The sequence below is a fragment of the Amblyomma mixtum genome, chromosome 9 (genome assembly GCF_055824585.1).
Source record: "Amblyomma mixtum isolate Tamu chromosome 9, ASM5582458v1, whole genome shotgun sequence".
Classification (NCBI taxonomy): Eukaryota; Metazoa; Arthropoda; class Arachnida; order Ixodida; family Ixodidae; genus Amblyomma; species Amblyomma mixtum.
Genome location: NC_143020.1, coordinates 47,844,267 through 47,864,338, shown reverse-complemented (window position 1 = coordinate 47,864,338; position 20,072 = coordinate 47,844,267). Strand labels below are relative to the sequence as shown.

The window sequence follows — 20,072 nt, the reverse complement described above, 5'->3', positions numbered from 1 at the left end:
AGCGTTTTGCCAGCGTTACGATGGATCTCGTTCTCGAAGTCGTCAACGAAGTTCTCGCAAATAGACACCTTTAGCATACCGTGTACCTTGTTACCGCTAGCGGAATACCGGGAGCCCGCCTACCGCCGGAAAACAGGCGCTGATTTGTCCCGATGCTTCAGGAGCGCGCGTAGCAGCCGGGCACGTGGCGCCATCTGGCGACGTCAAGGAGATTTGCGCATGCATTGGCTGCGCCTCAGTGATGCATGGTTTCTCGGTTCCTGGTGTTGCTAGAACCATTCGTTCTAGCAACACTGTTTTGTCCTATGATCTCATCACGCTTGTACTTGCGAGTTTGGCCTGTGGCGGCGATACCTGTATTTTGGTTCTTGCTCTTTTCTACGTTACAAGAGCTTTGTTGTCAGTATGAGTGGCGTTTTTGTAATCAGGAGCTGGTATTCTGTCGATACAAGCCAACTTCAATTTCTCCTCAGTGTCCCTTTCAGCTAAATGGTATCATAATGCATGATTTATTTGTAAGCTGGGCTATGCGCAGTCGGAGAGTAATCTCTCATTTTTCAGTAGCGAATTTTTTACCGCCACCGAGTTGCGTTCCTGCCAGCGGTAGTTCAAGCGCATGACATGAATTGTGTAACGCAAAAAACATGAAGGACTAACCTCGCTAAGCCCATTGCGGGCCTAGTTAGTGATGTATTTTCAAAGTATCGAGACGTAGACAACAACCTGTCATGGATTCTGTCATATGCACGTATCAGGAACTGAACCGTTTTCGTGGTCGTAAGTAATAGTGCTAATTCTATTTTAACCCGGGATCAGCATTGCGGCGTTCTGCGTATCTAATTAGGTTACAATGACCCCATTACATTTGCCACAAGGCTTGCGCTCTACAGCTAAGCAGGAGCAGTGGAATTAAGAGCTGGTACGCGTTTTATTTCGGGTGGTTAGTGCGAACGAACGTGTTTCAGAAACAATTGGCGTATGCCTGTTTCCGTTCGTGGTTGTGCCAGGAAACTTTAATGGTAAAGCCCGAAAAAAAAAGCATGAGACTAAGCTTTTAATATCCCAGAATGTATTTTACAGTAGGGTGTCTCGGATTCAGTGCATAATTCTTCGACTTATGCTACTGTGGCCATGTGCACAAGTTCTGCGCAGATTTTTATCATGATCGGTGTAAAGTATCTCCCACGCAGCCTACACAACGGCCCTGCCGACCAAGAAGGGGCGGGAGCTCTCCGGAAAACTGCTGTTGCTGGCCGTGGGCACTAAACTCAGCGAAATGAGGAGCGAGAAAGAAAAGCATCGACGTTAAGAAGCATGCCGAACTATAGAACCACCAGAGCATTAAATGGACCCCAATAAAACTTCCTGCGCAATTTCTGTGTGGTAATTGTGTTACTTTGGGGAGAGGTATATACCTATGCTATATGATTATCAGGAGCTGTAGAGCACCATAAAATTGAGTAGTTTTTCAATTTAAAGCAGTACTTAGAGTTATATTGGATGGCAATTTTTAACGTTTACAGGTTATTATTTTAAAAAGTGCGAGAGAGATGTCGGTGTGGTCAGTGAAGGGGGACCGTACAGCAAGACGGGCATTATGTACGTAATGGAGCTCAATAATCAGAAAAATGATTAATTATGCTCAACTAATCAGCTTTTACAATTATGATTTTGGGGCGTAAGTCTGTATCGCGAAACTGAAGGCCGTCAATAAAAAAGATAAGCTTAGCTTTAAAATTTTCGTAATCGTTAATGTGGTTCGAAATACTGATCATACACACTTGCAAGCTCGGTGAATTGCCTTGTCCGCTTCGCATATTCATAAACGCGACGCTGTGCGTCGTATCGTCGCCGAATTCAAATAAACGTTTTCTACATCATAAAACGCACAAACGGCGTCCGTGTTTGATGCATAAAAAAGTGACGGACAGTTTTATGCATTTTCAATGCGGGTAAACCAACTCAGCGAGCTTTGAAATGCGTAAAATCTGGCGCTCGATATTTCAAACCGCTATACCGATTAAAAAAAGCTATAAACTGGGCTCACCTTTTACGATGACGGCTTTTAATTTCGCAACATAATATGGCCCCTTAGAATCAAAATAAAATGTTCATTAGTTAATGTTAGTTAATTAATCGTCTATTAAATCAGGTGTATCGCTCACATAATGTTAACCATCCTGTATAACCCCCTACACAGCACCACTTATCTCTCAAAGTTTTAAAATAAAAATCTACGTCAACAATCCAAGCTGTATTACATATCTGAAGTAGTAGCGGTAAGGACGTACTGCACAGTCGCTTACGTCGGCATGTGGCGATAACGGCATATGTATGAGAGCATTCTGCAATGATTGTGGCTAATTTCATTACATCTTTTGTTTGGCCGCCCTCCATCACTGGTTGGAGACGCCACGCCCCAGGTTCACTCTTTATTGGCTAATTTATAGAAGGCCGCGTCGCTGTTGCAGGCAAGCACTGAGAGCGAGCAGTACAGAACTCGAATGAGAATAGTTATACTGGCTGTGATGCTGGTGTGGTTCCAAAACAGCAGCCTGCAACATAGGAGAAGGGGAGCCTAAGTGCTTGCAGAGATTGAAGATGAAGCGCGCCGCAAATCTTTGGATTTCTTCAGTTTTTTTTGTACCGTCTCCTTCGGTAGATCTCACCGTATGTGAGCACATATGCGTAGGCTGCCATTTATTATATATTTTCATATGAAAGCATATAACGTTTTAATAAGGGAGTAATCACTCATTTTCATTCCGCCAAGCAGTCCCACGGCTACAAAGGGATGCAACACAGCGCTTCCACAGAAACTTTTCCACTTTCGTAAAAAGATTCGTCTTGGTCTGGGGACATGGTGTATGACTGTGCTTGGGTGGATGCGAATAAGTAATTACTACCTTATTAGAAGTCTACACCGCCTTAGGAGACATTTCCCCTCAACAATTAACCAAATGTATATAAGGTTATGTGCAGATCTGTCAATATATGTTCGCATATAGAACTAGTTCCATATATAAGCTCCAGCCAAATATGGACATATACAGAGTTATCTATATTTGGCCATATATGGCCCATATAAGTATATTCATCCATATATGACTGTTCGCAGATATGGCTATATACGGATTTGGCCGTATCTGGGTATATGAAGACCATATATAGAAATCCCATATATGGGCTCCATCAGATATGGTCATATAAGGATAGGACATATCTGGCTATATAAGGACCATATATACATATATTTCCATATATAAGTTCAATCCATATATGAATATATAGGGAATTGGGCATATCAGGCTATATATGCCAGATATATCCATATATGAGTTCAATCATGATATGGATATAGGGAATTGGGCATATCAGGCCATATATGCCAGATATATCCATATATGAGTTCAATCATGATATGAATATATAGGGAATAGGGCGTATCAGGCCATATATGCCAGATATATTCATATATTGTCATATATGAGTTCAGTCATGATATGGATATATAGGATATTGGGCATATCAGGACATATACGACCTTATATACATATATTTCCTTATATGAGTACTATTCAGATAATAGTATATAGGGAATTGGGCATATCAGGCTATATACGCCCGTATATTCATATAAGACCTTATATGCCCAATTCCCTATTTTTTCATATCTGGATTTGTGCATATCAAACCAGATATGACATTTACATACGGGGAGGAAGATGCCGAGAGGTTTTTAGGCGATAGTTGAGGGAGAGTGGAGAGATGGTATGGCGTGTTACATTGTCATTGTTGGATTGGGTTGGGGAGATTGTAGAGGGTGCACTGCGTGTCACACTGTCATCGACATACTGGATAACGCCAAGCGCTCACACGGTACGAACCGCTCACACTGTATGAGTCTGCCAGCGGCTGTGGCTACTCCGCCCGGAGGGGAGATATAGACTAACGCGTTCTGTGCCGCATCAAAGCACTGATCGTCTAAAATTTCTCACTTTCAGAGCGTGCACCTTCTGAATATCTTCGTTAGTGAAATCGAGAGCGAAACCTATATACCTGAATTGTTCCCGAACTAAATCGCATATTTTACCTGTAGATAAACCGTATTTGATCCTTGGAGCAGTTGGATAGCCTGTACTTTTTTCTGCCGCGATCATAATAGCTCATCAAGTATCCATCCTCCAAAGAACAATTCTGCGATCCCGGATAGCCTGGAAACTTGTCAAGTGCGCTGGTGTTATCATGGCTGGCTCCCAATCTGAAATGTTCCAACAACGAGAGCTTCAAACCAGGTAGTGCAAATCACTCATAAGGTACAGATGGATGTTGTTCTAAGAGTAATCAGCATAGTGTTATCAACTGCTCTTGAGCGTTTACTCTCACAGAATGTGCAGGAAACTATGTTTGTTGCAAAAATTCGAGACGCGCAGCTACCCTCTTCATAATTGATGTTTTGGCAGCGAAAGCACATGCAGCGCTCACGGCAAATCCTTCATAACCTCTCTTTTTTCGAGAACTAGTACACCAAGGACGACGCTTTTTTTGACTGGAATGGCCAAGCCAATGGTGATGTTGATGCCAGTCAGTGGCGGGCACCAGGCTACCTGTCTATAAGATTGCAGAGCTCACAATGTTTTTTTTTCAGGAATGTATTGCCTTAAGACCATCTAAAATTCTTCAAGCGAGGTTCCAGTGTTGCAAAAGTCGCATTTTTGTAGTCTTTCTCGTTGTCTAGCCGTCTCCTTTTAATTTATCATCTCTAGCGTAGTGCGCCTCTGATTGGCGGAAGTGCCTAAAGCGTGAATCCATACCCATAAAACTCCAGAAACGCCTCTTGCGCCTGTAATACACGCCTGATAAGTTCGTGATTTTTATTGACTTTTTGGCTTTGCTACAATGGCTTCTACACCTTCCCACATCACTTCGAAGTTGTTCGACAGTGCGCCCAGAACAGTCCAAAAATGGCATTTCAAATGAAGGTTGGTATCAATTAGGGATTTTAGGGTACAGAAGAAATCACAGAAGGATAAATTTAAGACGCCTAGCGCCATGGTTTCCACACCATCATGGCAGATCTATGTCGCACGGTGACTGCAGCGGTAAATGATTGCTCTTTTCATACGGCTTGTATGTGGAGATAGTAGGGTAGATTCCCAGTGCCGGTAGGCACCTATTAATTTTACAATGAGTACCCGCTTTTACTTTGCCTGTTTCTCAGCTCCGCTTCTCTAATTGTTATAGGTTCATATTTACCTTACCATTTATTTTTGTTTTTGATTTTTCTTCCTGTAGTACCAAACTTAAGGTGTGAAATGCATGCAAATATGGGTCTTGGAACGAATCTCGTGGAGACCAAAATACGTTAGCCACGGTGCTCTTTCGCCAGGGTGCCCTGCACCTCTAAGCCTTGTTGCTCAAGAGGAATGAAAAAAAGAATCAGCTTCATATTACGCTGGCTAATGTAGCTGCATTCAAAATCTGATACAAATAATTCGGCAGTGCTGCTAAATTTCAGGTATTTTTTTGTTACCAACTAGCAATAATTAGCATTTGGCTCAATTTGTGGAAATGGTTCGAGCTATGTGAAAGGCCGTGTGAAAGGCCTCGATACAATTCGAAGATGCAAAGACTGTTAACAAGATAACATCAGGCAAATATCTCCCTGGTTTTACTGCAACACTAATCGCAAAAAGAGAGATGAGGTACTGTTGCACGCTTGCTGGAAGATGCCCATTCGCGGCCCCCTTTTGGTTACACAGCTTGTTCTCAGTGATGTCAAACATTTCGACACGAAAGGTGTGAGCGTTGAGAACATTTTGACTTCAAACATTTTATGCAAACTACAAGTAGCAGTGAGTATATATCCTGAAAATGATCAACATAACTCATTTCGCCTCAACACATACTCGTACAATACACCGTGACGTTGGTAGAGAGATCTGGAGGAGACGAGTGCAGTTGTTCTTGTATTTTAAACTATTCGATGCAGCTCATACGTAAGGCGCAGACACAAGTCTGTACTGAGTGATGTAATCCATAGTATGGTCAGTGCTCGTGACACTTCACAGTGCGCAGAGTTCAGGTATAGTATGGTGTTGGGCTGAAGCTGTAGAAAGAAATAAAATTAATTGACTCTGTCCACGCCGCTCGATATAGAAGGAACTGGAGAAAAATGACGAGCCTGCGCTTTAAAAACGTTATCCTTCCTTTACCATTCTGCCATTTTCGTCCACTGGCAAATGTGAGGATATTAGCGTTGCGGGCTTCGACTCCTTGATTCCAATACACTCCTCCCAGTTCTGCTGTCTGTTCGTCGAATTCACCAGTATTTAATTGAGATATGTGGGGTGTTATCTGAGGAAACCTAACAACTTTGCATGCTTAGGGAACTTCGCATCTTGCTTAAACAATTTTTTCAGTATTCTGCGCCGCCTCCTTTATTCTGCAAGCACAAAGAGTTATGGAGACGACCAGATTTCGTTCTTCTCTGAGAATGCTATTAGCTTAAAGACAAATTATTTGAAGATTACCGCCGAAACGTACAATGAGCGACCAGCCCACCTTTCCGCCAGTCCGCAGTATAGACCGGGATAGTAATTTCTAGGTGCGGGCGATTACTCAAACTTTTTAAATAACGAATGAAATTTTCGCATATTTGATTCGCTTCAGGAATTGAACAGTGCACGTGCGAAGTTATTAGAAGAGAATCGAGTCAAAACTCGGGCTCTGGAATTCCTTTCAAATAGTTAGCACGGAGGTTGAACTAAGCATGCCGTAGTCTTATTTGACTACTTTAAAAGCTAAGAGCACTCCGACGCCGCCCAGAATGCTGATGCGGTCGATCTTCACGGTGAAAGGGAGTCGGCTCGGCGACTCGGTTTATTCGTATGGTGCCATTCATATCGCTTCAAAATTTGGGCGACTTGGCCGTGCTCTGGAAGTTGAGCTAAGCATTGCCTTGAGGCTCGATCTCGGAGGCCATGCCTTATCGTAATGCCTCGAACCTCGCATCTGCTCAGACGAGGCACTAGTTAATTTAGTGCCGTAATCAGCAACAAATGGAAGTTTTTCGTTTTGCATGGCTCACGGCGATATAATTAATATGCTGTACTAGCTTAGTGCTATATGGCTCCTAGTGGTGATCAGTACCGAGTAGCGCACTGCTGTCGCTGCTGCTGCATTGTTTCGCACGAATACTTTTGCATGAATATTTGCACATGTATCGTATATTTGTAAAATTGTTTAATTTGCATTCAATTCGGTTCTGTTATTACTTGAGTCGAATTCGAATAAAGCTGCACTATTCGCTTTTCATTTATAACAAATATGCGCTATTCGTAGTTGATTCGGATTTCAAAGATTACACTTTGGACGCCCCTAGTAATTTTTGTTGGAGATCTGTAATGCAAGCTATTTCTCTGGAGCAGGAGCAGGCGTCTACACTAAGCCGTATGCTGTGAACACATTGTCAGCATATTATACTGGAAACTGTGTTTATTTAGGTGTTGTTATTGCTTGTTTAATGGAAGAGGTTTTGAGTACTTACATATGTGCGATCTCATGACTTAGTCGCCCAACGCCTTCATAGGTGGGTGGGCTATCTTCTACAACTGCTACTTTCTCAGGTCGGCAAACGCCACCAACAAAAGCCATACCTGAAATATTGATTTTTTAAGTAGCAAAAGAATCACACCGGCACTGTGTCCTGTTTTTTTTGTACTGAGAAAACAGCTCAGGTATTTCATTACTGCATCTTTCATCACAAAAAACACCTGTGGTCTATCTAGGCGCGAGAGTAAGTGCCAGCATAAAAATTCTTCCGACAATGTAGCGAATTATCGGATGGGTCGTAGAGCACCGCCACAGCTAATGCAAAAACAACGGCGTTATTGTGTAATGGGAGCCATTTGGGCTTGCCGAAAGTTTTGCTGCATCGACCCAGATCAGCATACAGACTGTCTTTGTCAGTACGAAAGAGGGACTCTGCAGGCATAATGCGGCAGGTGGATTCTGTTGGCTCTTCCGAAAACGATATAGGGCCTATGGGGCATCGGCTAAGCAAGCCCAATTTTGGTGTCTGCGCACGTTCTCCTAAGGGCTCCAAAGTGGATATTATGGGATATTTCTCAGTTTGAAATGCCTGGGTTGTTCTCACATTGCACAAAAATTATGTTGGAACTTCTGTTTCATTTTTTTCGAGTTGTCACTATTTATTACATTCAGGGCGAGTCGAAGTGTGTAGCTGTTATATCAAGGGTACTTATACTAGTCCAACCTTGAGGTAATTGGAGCCTTGTCGGCTCCTCGTGACTTTTGTGAACAGCTCCCGATATTCCGTACTACAATCTGAAACTTGCTTGCAAATGGGGCTAATCTGATGGTCTGCATTTTAATTAGTTCAAGGGAGAAGAATGCGGCAAAATGTACGTAGTCGGGCCAGGCCGACAAAATCCGCTTCAGGAGCCCTGAACTCACGCTCCCTACCCGGATGAGACCAACTTTTTTGTTTGACTGAATAAATATTTTACAACATCATTATCACAAGCCTTCGCAACTTGTCAGTCATGACAGGTATCATAATCCTACGCATCACTGGTCAGTCATAACAGGTAATAGCATGCACCAGCAGTGCCAGCAAACGGGCGATTCAGAACCAAGGCAAGGGAGGATATCGAACGGAGGAGTTAGTACTGCCGTTAACCCTAATATAAAGATTCTTATGTTGCGTTTACAGAAGTTTGCCTTCAATATGTTAGTATTTTCTTTAGAACTTTACATTTACATACATGTAAGCTGCAATTGTGGAAAGTTCTGGGCTTTATTTCACTATCATATTGCTTTTTTGACGTTGGAAGTCCCCATAAAGTAATCGCCAATGGCCCCTCTTTTTGTGTATCGATTTCTGTGATGCCGTAAAAATACTGAGAATGTAATGTTGCAGATGTGAGCAAGGACACTGACGACCCACAAAGTTAAACTTCCCCGTGTAGCAACTGGCTGTAATGAGTTTCTTCCGAAGTTAACTTTCATGCGCCATAATATTCTATTTTTTTCTTTGACGTGGCATAGTATGCTGCTACATATACGGTATACTTCTGATATTATAACAGGAAGAAGAACTGCGGCAGATTTCACAGAAAATATGTGAGGCAATAGTTTATGATTGATCGATTCAGATCAAAGAACTCAAGGAAGTTCTTTGGGATGCTCAGTTTCTATCTCTGTAATAACTGCTTTTGTTTTCGAGAGGTACAGTCTTTGTCAAAAGTTTAGAGCCCAGGGGTTGGCTTCTAAGCCTCGCAGTGGGACTCCTGTAATATTTGTGGTAGTCCTACCCATTGTAGGAGGCAGGACCAGAAATCTTCTTACGTTCAGCAAATTTGGAGCCCTGGAGATGCATTACGAACCAGACAGTGTGCTTCAGAAGCAAACCGCATGGGCTCCAAACTTTTGACAAAGGCTGTACCTGTTGCAACCAGGGAAGGTTCATGGATACTATAATCTCATTCTTATAAAATGGTGGCAAATTTCATTAGGTGACAACACGTCGTTTTTGACTGGCAAAAGCAAATATTTTTGTGAAAAATTAATGGATCCCGGAAAGTGCCAATATAAACCGAAATTTTAACTTACCATCAACGTCGCTTCCTATTGTGTTATTTCCTACAAGCACTAGGTCATCGCTAAACAAAAGAAAAATATACAAGTTTACAGCTGTTTTTCATAAAATCAATAAAAAGCATTCATAATACATTTATGAACCCTTGCCGAATAACCATCATCCAATCACCGAACTGCATTAAGGAAGTCATTTTTACGCTTCCGTTTCCGGTCTATATGTGAAAATATCACCAGCACCGTATTGTTAATTTCTCTATCAATAGTCACTGAAAGAATAGGCGCCTATATCGTATGCATTCAGAGAAGGAGGGTTTCTAAGTATTCTTTAAACAAACATATTTTATAACACGAGCAGCGCTCACACATGGAGAGCCAGCCACCGCAAGTTAACGCGTCAGTGCTTTTAAAGCTATCTTTCTTCCTGATTTATTTCCTTTACACTGTCGCTTTGGTTTCTTAGCTCTTTTTCTGTACTCCATCATCTTCATTGTAAGTTGCCGTTGTTATTCTACGCTAGCGCTCAGTCACCTGTGAACCTTTGCCATACACCCTCCCACACTGTGCGCGTAAGTGGAACTGACGAAACGTACTCAGGAGCTCCTGATCACGCACGAGAAAACTGATGCGACTTAACTTTTCTATTTCACATTTCTATTGCTTGACAGTTTGTGCATAGAAGCCGTTACTAAATCGTTGGTGGTTTTTGCCGTGGCCAGGATGTGCAGGATGAATGGATAGTGTAATGACGCGGTCAGTTGCCTGGTGATGTTTATAATGAGCTTAGATGGCCTCCAATATTGGGTACACGGCATTGCTCAGGCAGGTAGAAGAAGCCGTGCCTTGATATACGACTTGGGAAGGCTTGGCTCACAAGCAGCTGCTACCGCTCTCATCTATTGAGAATGGCTGTTGTTTATTCGATGTTGTCTGTGGTACCGTAAGGTACTTGCGGGTATGTATGGCTTGCTTTTGGTTGAGATGATATCTTGACTTCGTCTTGCATACAATGGAGGTCAGGGTTTCTCCTTTTCAGAGCTATAGATATAAAGTCATAAGCTATAAAGCCGTACTGCAGTGCCGCAGCCAGCGCTTCGCTGTCTTGCGTTTATTATTTTGTGCCAAAAATTTCCACAAGTTGCAAATTTTGTAAACATACCAAACAATTATGAACAAAAGCATTTTAGAAAAGGACAGAGTTTATGAACTCAATTTTATCATATATTGTGAGGTTTTATTACTACAATCAATGTGTCTGCCCATCTGCTGTGGACAGGCTTGCATTGTTTTGCTATTAACATTTTTACTATTGTCAAAAGCGTTCCATACTGGTTTTCTAAGGCAGTTTTAAGCGCTCTATGCTTGCGATGGAAATACATTAAAAGACAAATTCTGCTACAGATCGGAAAAATGGACCATTACCTTCAATACTTCCATAACAATAACTTAATATGTTTCAAAATGAAAAATTTTTGTACAAGGATATTGAAGATGAACAGTCGATTTGTTCTTAATTCGCTTCATATTAATATAATTTTTTTTCTTACATTGTTCATATTCAGCTCTGTATTTAGCCAGGCTATTTTTTCAATTCGTTTTTGAAGACTTGCTTTTCGCACAACTGTATAAGTTTCATAAGAAGTAACCCGGCGTGCTTTTCGTCTTAGGATAGCTGGTCACAAATAGAGGATAGGGTTCACTTATGTTGCAGAGTTTCACTCTTCAGGTTTGCTAGTACATCCATGTTCATATGCACGTGACTTCCATGGTCTGAACAGCTGAAATTTTGGCTTGCGCTTGCTGGTCTGACTGCATGCGAACGGAACGTAGCGCGAAAATGGGAAGGCGAACGCAAAGGCCCGCAGACAAGCCCGGCTTCAGCGCCGAGCATGCCCGCTCTTCTGTGCCCGCACTGTCTTTTCGCGGTGCCTTTCATGCCCGTAAGTTTCATAAGCATTGCTGATGTGCTCGCGTGTCAGGTGTCTTGTCACCTCCGCTGTTGTACAACGTTTTTAGCGTTTTCAGTGGCACTTTATATCTCAGTTTTCTGTGGCTGGTATGGGCCAGACTTATGAAGGCAAACGAGAAGTCCTAACTTAAATTGTGGACAGCGCATCGGGGTATAAAAAGAAAAATGACTGATGTAGCGTTAGGTTACGAAAAAACACCAGGATGAGTCAGAGATAAAACGCAAGTTAATGACATCCTAGTCGAAGTGAAGAATGCGAAATGGGCTTGGGCAGTGCATGTAATGCTGAGGCAAGATAACGGATGGTCTTTAAGGGTAGCGGTCTGGACTTTAAGAGAAGCCAAACTTAGCGGCCGGAGCCAGAAACTTGGGTGGGGAGATAAGATCGGGAAGTTTGCGGGGATAACGTGGCCGCAGCTGGCACAAGACCGGGGTAATTGTACAGATATTGGAGAGGCCTGTACTCTCCAATGGGTTTAGTCAGGCTGATGAGGATGCTCATGGAAGCAGGTTGACTTTACACAGTGTAGTTGTCAGCATTACGGGAACGGGGGATGATTGCCTTATCAAATCGTGCGATGAATGATAGGGGTTGTTTTTATGGTAACATCAAAAAATAATCTTTAAAAACACAGAAGGTTATGAGAATGGTAGTTGTGCAACAGGACTGTACGGCATGGCGGACAAGATTTCCAAGGTAGTACGAGTTATAAGCTGATTAGTTTTTTGTTATCAACGAACGAACTTTTTATTTTTTGGTTTTAGGGTACAATATTATTGGGCGAAATTAGAAGCGTTCACAATCAAAGGGGAATTTGATTTCTGCAACTTCTACGTCGGCGTTGTGGCTCCAGATATTGAAGGCGAAGTCGTTCGCGGAAAACGAGCCGACACCGCAACCAACGCGCGAGATCCGCCGGAAGTTGTATAGCCGCGTTTCACAGGCACGGCTGTTCGTCTAAGGGCCCAAAAATGTCGCAACGTTCTTTGGACGTCATGCCCAACCGTGCCTCTCCTGTCAGCTTCACCAAAAGCATATCGCACTTAAAAACTGAGGCTGCGTACTGAGTGCACAGGGGAAACGCAAGAGAAACGCTGCAGTGTTTCACCAAAAAAACGGCGAGACCTACTGTGCTCAGCGCGGCAGCATAGCACAGCGAAAATGCGCCGGCGTGCCTGCCCACTTAAAGTGACTGGTGAGGTTGTTCGTTACTAATTCCTATCAGAAGTGCAAGATGCCGGGCTAGTTGGTAATCCATGATGAAATAACAGCGCAAGGAACGGGACGAAAACACGAAGGAAGAAGACACAGACACGGGCGCTGACTAACAACTGAAATTTTATTTCGAAGCACGACACATATATAAAGTACAAAGAGGGGGGTGTGTCCAAGGCGATCCTGCACAATCACCGAAACAGTGTGGTCACGTCCAAGGGTAAAAACGATAAAAAGGTGAAAAAGCCGAAAGAAAGACAAAAGCGATAAAACCACGGTGTAAGAGGACGGGACGGAAGTAAAAGTGATGAAAACGATGAAAACGGATATGCACATAGCCAAAAGGCAAAAAAACAGCGTTAAACTAACGGTGAAAAACGGGACTAAAATCGCGGCACAAGGTGATGAACAAAAAAGGCAGAGAGGGGCATTTAGGAACAGGATTAAGCATTTACCCTGCCCCTAAGAAAGTCCAATTCTTTTTGCGACAGGCGCAGGGAGGGTGCACTCACACATTGTTCCTTTGCGTTGTGGATTTCGAATGCTTCTACGATTTCCCTGGATATCCTATCCCGTCCTCTGGCAAGAATTGTGCAGCGATTGAAATCTGGGTAACAGGTTTCGTCCGGATCATTACGTTTGCACTTTTTGCAGTGCTTGGCAAGGTGCCCAGAAATTGCAATATTGTCTACATTATTCCTGTGCTCTTGAAGCCTAATGTTGAGGCACCTGCCTGTTTGGCCAATGTATCTCTTCCCACAGGATACGGGCAGAGAGTAGACGACGCCGGTTTTGCAGGGGACGAGTTGTTCCGAATGAGTCTGCCCACACCCACGGGCGATCAGAGGTTTGTTCACCTTCGGGCATAGGGCGGAAAGCTTGTTTGGCGCTGAAAAGACAACGTCAACCCCTGAACGTTTCGCGACCTTTTTGAGGCGGTGGCTGACCTCATGAACGTAGGGCATTACGACCAGTCTTCTATTCTCCCTGGGTGTCTGCAAGGTGTCTCCATAGGCTCTTGCGTAGCACCTATCCTAAGCGAACTCTTCCTTGCTAGATACGATAGGATGTTGAATGACAGGATCGCTGATACGTGCCTAGCAAAAATTTTTCGTTACGTGGATGACTATCTCGTCCTTTTGAATTGCAGCCACGAAGCATTTAATCCTATGGTATCCGAAATTCTTTCTATGTTTGGCCAATGTATTCCTCTGGCTTTGACGCATGAAACACCGCATGAATGCTCAATCAGATTTCTGGACTTGCGACTGCATTTCTCTAACCAGCATACCTGCTGGTCCTATCAGCCCAGGGGTAAAAAACCTATTCTGCCTTTTATGTCTGCCCATACAAAACTCGTTAAGAGAGGGATAGTAAGACTCTGCTTTCAAAATGCGCTTCAGAAGTCCTGTGAACATCATTTCCAGGATAGTTTCAGCAACCAGGTCGAGCGCCTGTCAACCGCCGGATATCCCCTGAACTTTCTGGTGTCCGTGGCCGGGTCCGTCGCCAAGAAACAAGGACGACATGACGCGCAGGAGGCGTCCAACAGGGAGAATAGAAGAGTGGTCGTAATGCCCTACATTCATGAGGTCAGCCACCGCCTCAAAAAGGTCGCGAAACGTTCAGGGGTTGACGTTGTCTTTTCAGCGCCAAACAAGCTTTCCGCCCTATGCCCGAAGGTGAACAAACCTCTGATCGCCCGTGGGTGTGGGCAGACTCATTCGGAACAACTCGTCCCCTGCAAAACCGGCGTCGTCTACTCTCTGCCCGTATCCTGTGGGAAGAGATACATTGGCCAAACAGGCAGGTGCCTCAACATTAGGCTTCAAGAGCACAGGAATAATGTAGACAATATTGCAATTTCTGGGCACCTTGCCAAGCACTGCAAAAAGTGCAAACGTAATGATCCGGACGAAACCTGTTACCCAGATTTCAATCGCTGCACAATTCTTGCCAGAGGACGGGATAGGATATCCAGGGAAATCGTAGAAGCATTCGAAATCCACAACGCAAAGGAACAATGTGTGAGTGCACCCTCCCTGCGCCTGTCGCAAAAAGAATTGGACTTTCTTAGGGGCAGGGTAAATGCTTAATCCTGTTCCTAAATGCCCCTCTCTGTCTTTTTTGTTAATCACCTTGTGCCGCGATTTTAGTCCCGTTTTTCACCGTTAGTTTAACGCTGTTTTTTTGCCTTTTGGCTATGTGCATATCCGTTTTCATCGTTTTCATCACTTTTACTTCCGTCCCGGCCTCTTACACCGTGGTTTTATCGCTTATGTCTTTCTTTCGGCTTTTTCACCTTTTTATCGTTTTTACCCTTGGACGTGACTACACTGTTTCGGTGATTGTGCAGGATTGCCTTGGACACACCCCCCTCTTTGCACTTTATATATGTGTCCTGCTTCGAAATAAAATTTCAGTTGTTAGTCAGCGCCCGTGTCTGTGTCTTCTTCCTTCGTGTTTTCGTCCCGTTCCTTGCGCTGTTATTTCATCACTAATTCCTGTTACGTTTTAATCATCAGGAACGTACGCCGTGGAACCCCATGTGGCATGGGACTGAATTAAGCACGCCTTGCAAAGTGGCCGAGTCGCGAGCAGTTAACGGGGAACGCTACGATTCAGGAGCACATCTGTCATGATTTAGAATGCGTGCGGATTTCTTTCGTGTACCAAAATCCCCCCCCCCCCCCCCCCTTGTGGTGTGGCTAAATAACTTCCTGCGTCTGTCGCACATCTCTTTTTGCATCGGCACGTTTTGCGCGCATACAGGCACTTTCTTTTTTCACATAACTACCCACAGTGCCGACTCATCAGCTTTAAAATCTGTGGTCGCCTTGACATTCAAGTCTGCCTATTTTGCAATGCCGTAAAGCCACAAATTAAAAAGTTAATGAGGTAGTAACAGCAAACGATAAGTATGTTAACTATCTGTTACAACAAAAATACTGTCTGCCACGGTATACAATCCACATGCAAAGGCCGTATTTTCCTGTCCTTAAAGACTGATAAAAAAGAATGATAAAAAACCTGCACAAATGAAAGGAAACTGCCGCATTTTGTTTACACAATTCGACGCATGTGGAGGAAATGCCGACATATGACCCTAAGACCAATCCCACCTGCCCTTTAACGGTCTCCCTCGCGTTCCCTAACAAGCACAGGCGCCAAGTGTCAATACAGTCAACACTTGTATAGGGCCATAAAGGCTGACAGCAGTTATAATCTATATTTCAATGCCACCTGCGAAGAAGGAGGAGGAAGACGTCTTTATTGGCCGTCTTAATATAGACGCCTAGAATAACGATTGCGAACAGGACCATGGCTTGCTGTCCTCACTGGGGGCCGTCAACTGGGTGGACCATGTATGGGGAGAGGGACTGAGAGAATGGGGTGAGATAAGAGAGTCTGGGAAACAGCATAGTCTCCGTGTCCTAACTGTGAGGATTGGTCTGTGCAGGTCGCATTCCTTGTTTCGCAGATATATTTTTCTTGTAACCTGCTAACAAAGCCAGCCGCAACGGCGTTTAGGCATTGGTGGTGTTATGTACAGAAGTCGCAGTTTTCTTAAAACTGCATTCAACAATTTCTTGCGCTAATACCAAGCGCCAGTGGCAATGTTTTAGGCGGAGCAGCCATACCTTGTCAGGAAGACTGCAATATCACAGTGATTAAAAGCGCCTTGACCGGCGAGTTCTTTCATGTTATCCAACGTCGCCTCCACGTCCACCCCATTATCCGTCCTGTTGATGATAATGTCACTCTAGAATAGAAATAATAGTCGTAAGAGTACTTTTTAAATGTAAAAACCGAGAAATAGGAAGGCTATAAAAATAATACCAATACACAGCGAAGACACTATTCGACAAAAAAAGTTGAATGTACAAGACTATGTGACGATCCGCTAGAAAATAGGTTTTCCTGAATACGCCTACTTAAAAAAAAACATGCAAAGCGACACAGTTTGCATTTCTTTGATTCGTCATTCTCAGCGTTATCTAAAAAGAGGTTAACGTTGATACTATGCGTATATGACTCAACGCGTACCGCTTTTGTTAGCACATGTTTAAGCTTTAAGAACGGTTCCTACAGAACACGAAGAGTACCGTTACTTTATCAAGGGAGAAACCATTTTTGCGAAACTAGGTTACTGAAAATTTTCGGACAGAGATGGCAGCAAGCTCTTACTTCCCACTGAAGTTCATGAAAAAAAAAAAATCTCAAAGATTGGTTAGCTTGTTTTCCCACGAGCTTCTGTGTGAACAACCAGCTCGCTTGCACCTCTGCCCGTAAAAACTAGCGCCAGTAAAAAAATAAATGCGAGGTCTGAGCTCGCACCAGAATAGTGAACTGTTTTATGCAGCCATCTTCACAAGTTTAAACTTGAAATGATTTTGAGCGCTGTCAGCAAGCTGAAGCTTTCTGTAGCATTTGCAAGACTACCGCCCGAGCAAGCTGACTGCCGGCGAGGTTGACAATTTGAATTTTTAGAACAAATACTTACCATATTTCTTATGACTCTGTTAAGTTGGAACCGTAGCTTCGGCTGAGTCATGTCGAGGAACCTGAGGGCTACCTTCACTCAAAAGAAGAAAAGAGTTTCAGGAAAAAAACACTACGAGGTTTCTGTTAAACCATTTCTGTTTGAGAATTCAGACATGATTATTCCAATACAACCACGCACCCAAAAGCCTTTCAGAATCAAGCGATAAATGAAACTTAGTTTACTCATTTTATCTGCATTGCGACGGCGTCGAATGCCACCACTAATAAAGTATTAAGCAGACAAAGGGAGGGGAATATGAAGGTTTCGTTGTGACTTATGCATCTTAGGGGTTGCTACCCTCATCGAAAGGTGACGGCGGTCAATGTTTGAGAACCTTCTTGTGTTACCTACAGCATCAAGACATGCCCAAACAGAGCCGAAATATAAATAGCAGAAATGTTTAGCGAAACGAGGGGCAGTTATAACATACTTTGTGAATAAAAAGAGAGGTACCTACCGCATTTAGCACAACAGCAAGGTACTCTATAAGCTGGTCCATTGTTTCAAATGGAGACTCATATTCATTGTCTAAAACAAAGCAGGTTTCGACAGTGAACTTCATGGGATGCTTTTGTGGTCTCTGAGCTTCTGTTCCTGCAAAAAAGAATTAAGTTTTGGGTAAGTGCGAATGGTCGCTTTTTAGAACACATAAGCGGAGTGCCCTTGCAAGAAAATGATCATGCAAAGATTTGATGCTTGTGCGTGGAGTCGCTTCCGATGCTAAGTAGAGAGCCGTACGTATTAAAAAAACTTGCTACAGTTTCAGCGTAGTTAAACCGAGGAGACATGCAAAAGCATGTGTTTACCTGATCAGCTCATGATTTTGATTTTCTGCGTCGTCAGCACGTCTGACGACGATGTCAGACAGGTTAGGCTCTGATCGGGGCTAAACTTATCTGATCTGTTCGCGCCACAGATGGAAGTTGATGAAGACGATTACGTACAGTGCACACAGCGACAGTGTGCTTTGTTTAGCCTATTTCAATTACACATCTGAATTTCTTTCATTTCCTAATTATTATTATTATCATTATTATCATTATTACCATTATTGTTCCCCTAATTTATTTACTTCTTTATCATTCTGAGCACCTGTCAGTTGCCGCCTTTGTCTTGGCCTATCTCCTGCAGTGGGTACGCGGCATTATTTAGAGGACAACAACAACAACAACAGTGTGCTACAGTTTAGTACGAGGTGCGATCGGCTGCGGCTCAAGCATTGTGCTCTCGTGCTGTGACCAGCGAAGGTGATCTGTTCGCGCCGCCACGGGTTCGAATCCCAGTGCGGCAATATTTATTAGTGCGAAAGCACTAATCTAATGGGTAAGCCCAGAGCATTGCAAGATCTCACGATGTTTGTGGGTTCTTGACAAAGTGAAATAAATAAATAGAAAGAAATCAAATAAATACCCGCGACTGGGATTCGAGCTCATAGTGGCGCCAACAGGTCAGATCGCTGGCATCTGCGAGAGGGCACTAGGCTATCGCCGCCGCCGAACATGCCCCGCGCTAAACTGCAACACGCTATCGAGCTGTGCATTGCACGTCGTCTTTTTTATCAGCCCATATTACTTTTAAACGAATAATCGATGTATGAGCTATGTGGCGGCAGTGACAGAGAGATGTGCGTTGCATGCGTTGGCGTGGAAAACGCTATGGAAGAAAAACTGCACTAGAGAAATACACTTTGGCGCTGACATCACTGCTTCTCAAGCGCGGCACTGGAACATAGGCTGTCAGTGTACACCGGATAAATTATCATTGACATAGTCTCTGTGTTTGTGTTGGGTTTACTGGCGCATAAGCTTCTTAGGCCATCATGCGCGAAAGTCAGGGTAATTTAACATTGATGATGACAAAAATTGGAGACGCGCATAATTGGCTTTCTGAGTCAGTGGACAGCTCCAACGAGCTCTCAGGTACGTGGCGATGGTATCCACCTGCGAAAAACTGCGCTTCCGCACATTATTTCGTGCTAAGCAATGATGCACCACCAGCCATTTCTTTATTTATGCAGGCAGGCCAAGGTCAATCTCAAGGTCAAGTTTCGCACAAACTTTGTAGTTTGATTTTATTGTGTGAAATAGTTTATTCGCGCTAAAAAATGCACAGCGAAAACACAGTGGTACTGTGCCCGCTACTTTTCCGGAAGCACCTACTGACCAAGGTCATGCATGCTGTCTTGAGGAAAAAAAATATTTTTGTCTCAGCCATAAAGGAATTTTAGTCTAGGACCCGAACCACCCGTAGCCGAATAATTCGACACAAATCTATACAGTCGATAATGTAATCAGAACGTCAGAATAGAGGGACAGTAGCGTACAGCAATTCGACATCCCCACAATAAAGAAAGACTTAGGTGCAACGCAAATGGGGTAAACAGCGGGTCATCATCAGGTAAGAGCAGATCTCTTGAAAGACGGAGAGGAGATTGTGCTGGAAAACTAAGCACCGCGTATGCGTACGCAGTGACTTGTAACCTCGAGCGCACCAGAAATTTGCAAGGACGCTGACATTACCTATAATCTTAATTCATAAGAATGGAGATGTCAAGGACTTGAAAAATTACCGAGCTACCAGCTTACTCTCCGTTGCCCATAAGGTATTTATTAAGTTAATCGCAAATAAAATCAGGAACACCTTAGCCATCAATGAACAAATAATCAGGCAGGCTTTCGCAAATGATACTCGACAATAGACCGTAATCGCACTATCACTAA

At 43.5% G+C, this 20,072-nt stretch overlaps 1 protein-coding gene across 1 annotated transcript in view; it reads right to left on the bottom strand.

The window, feature by feature from the left end:
* Positions 1-20,072, bottom strand: part of LOC149328915 (uncharacterized) — a 44,824-nt gene that overhangs the window by 6,749 nt on the left and 18,003 nt on the right. The window contains exons 4-9 of the mRNA XM_089559138.1: positions 17,810-17,946; positions 17,311-17,382; positions 16,448-16,569; positions 9,637-9,686; positions 7,550-7,658; positions 4,094-4,261 (exon numbers count right to left, since the gene is read on the bottom strand). Coding sequence (XP_089415264.1) covers positions 4,094-4,261; positions 7,550-7,658; positions 9,637-9,686; positions 16,448-16,569; positions 17,311-17,382; positions 17,810-17,946 — 658 coding nt within the window. The remainder of the gene's footprint in view (positions 1-4,093; positions 4,262-7,549; positions 7,659-9,636; positions 9,687-16,447; positions 16,570-17,310; positions 17,383-17,809; positions 17,947-20,072) is intronic.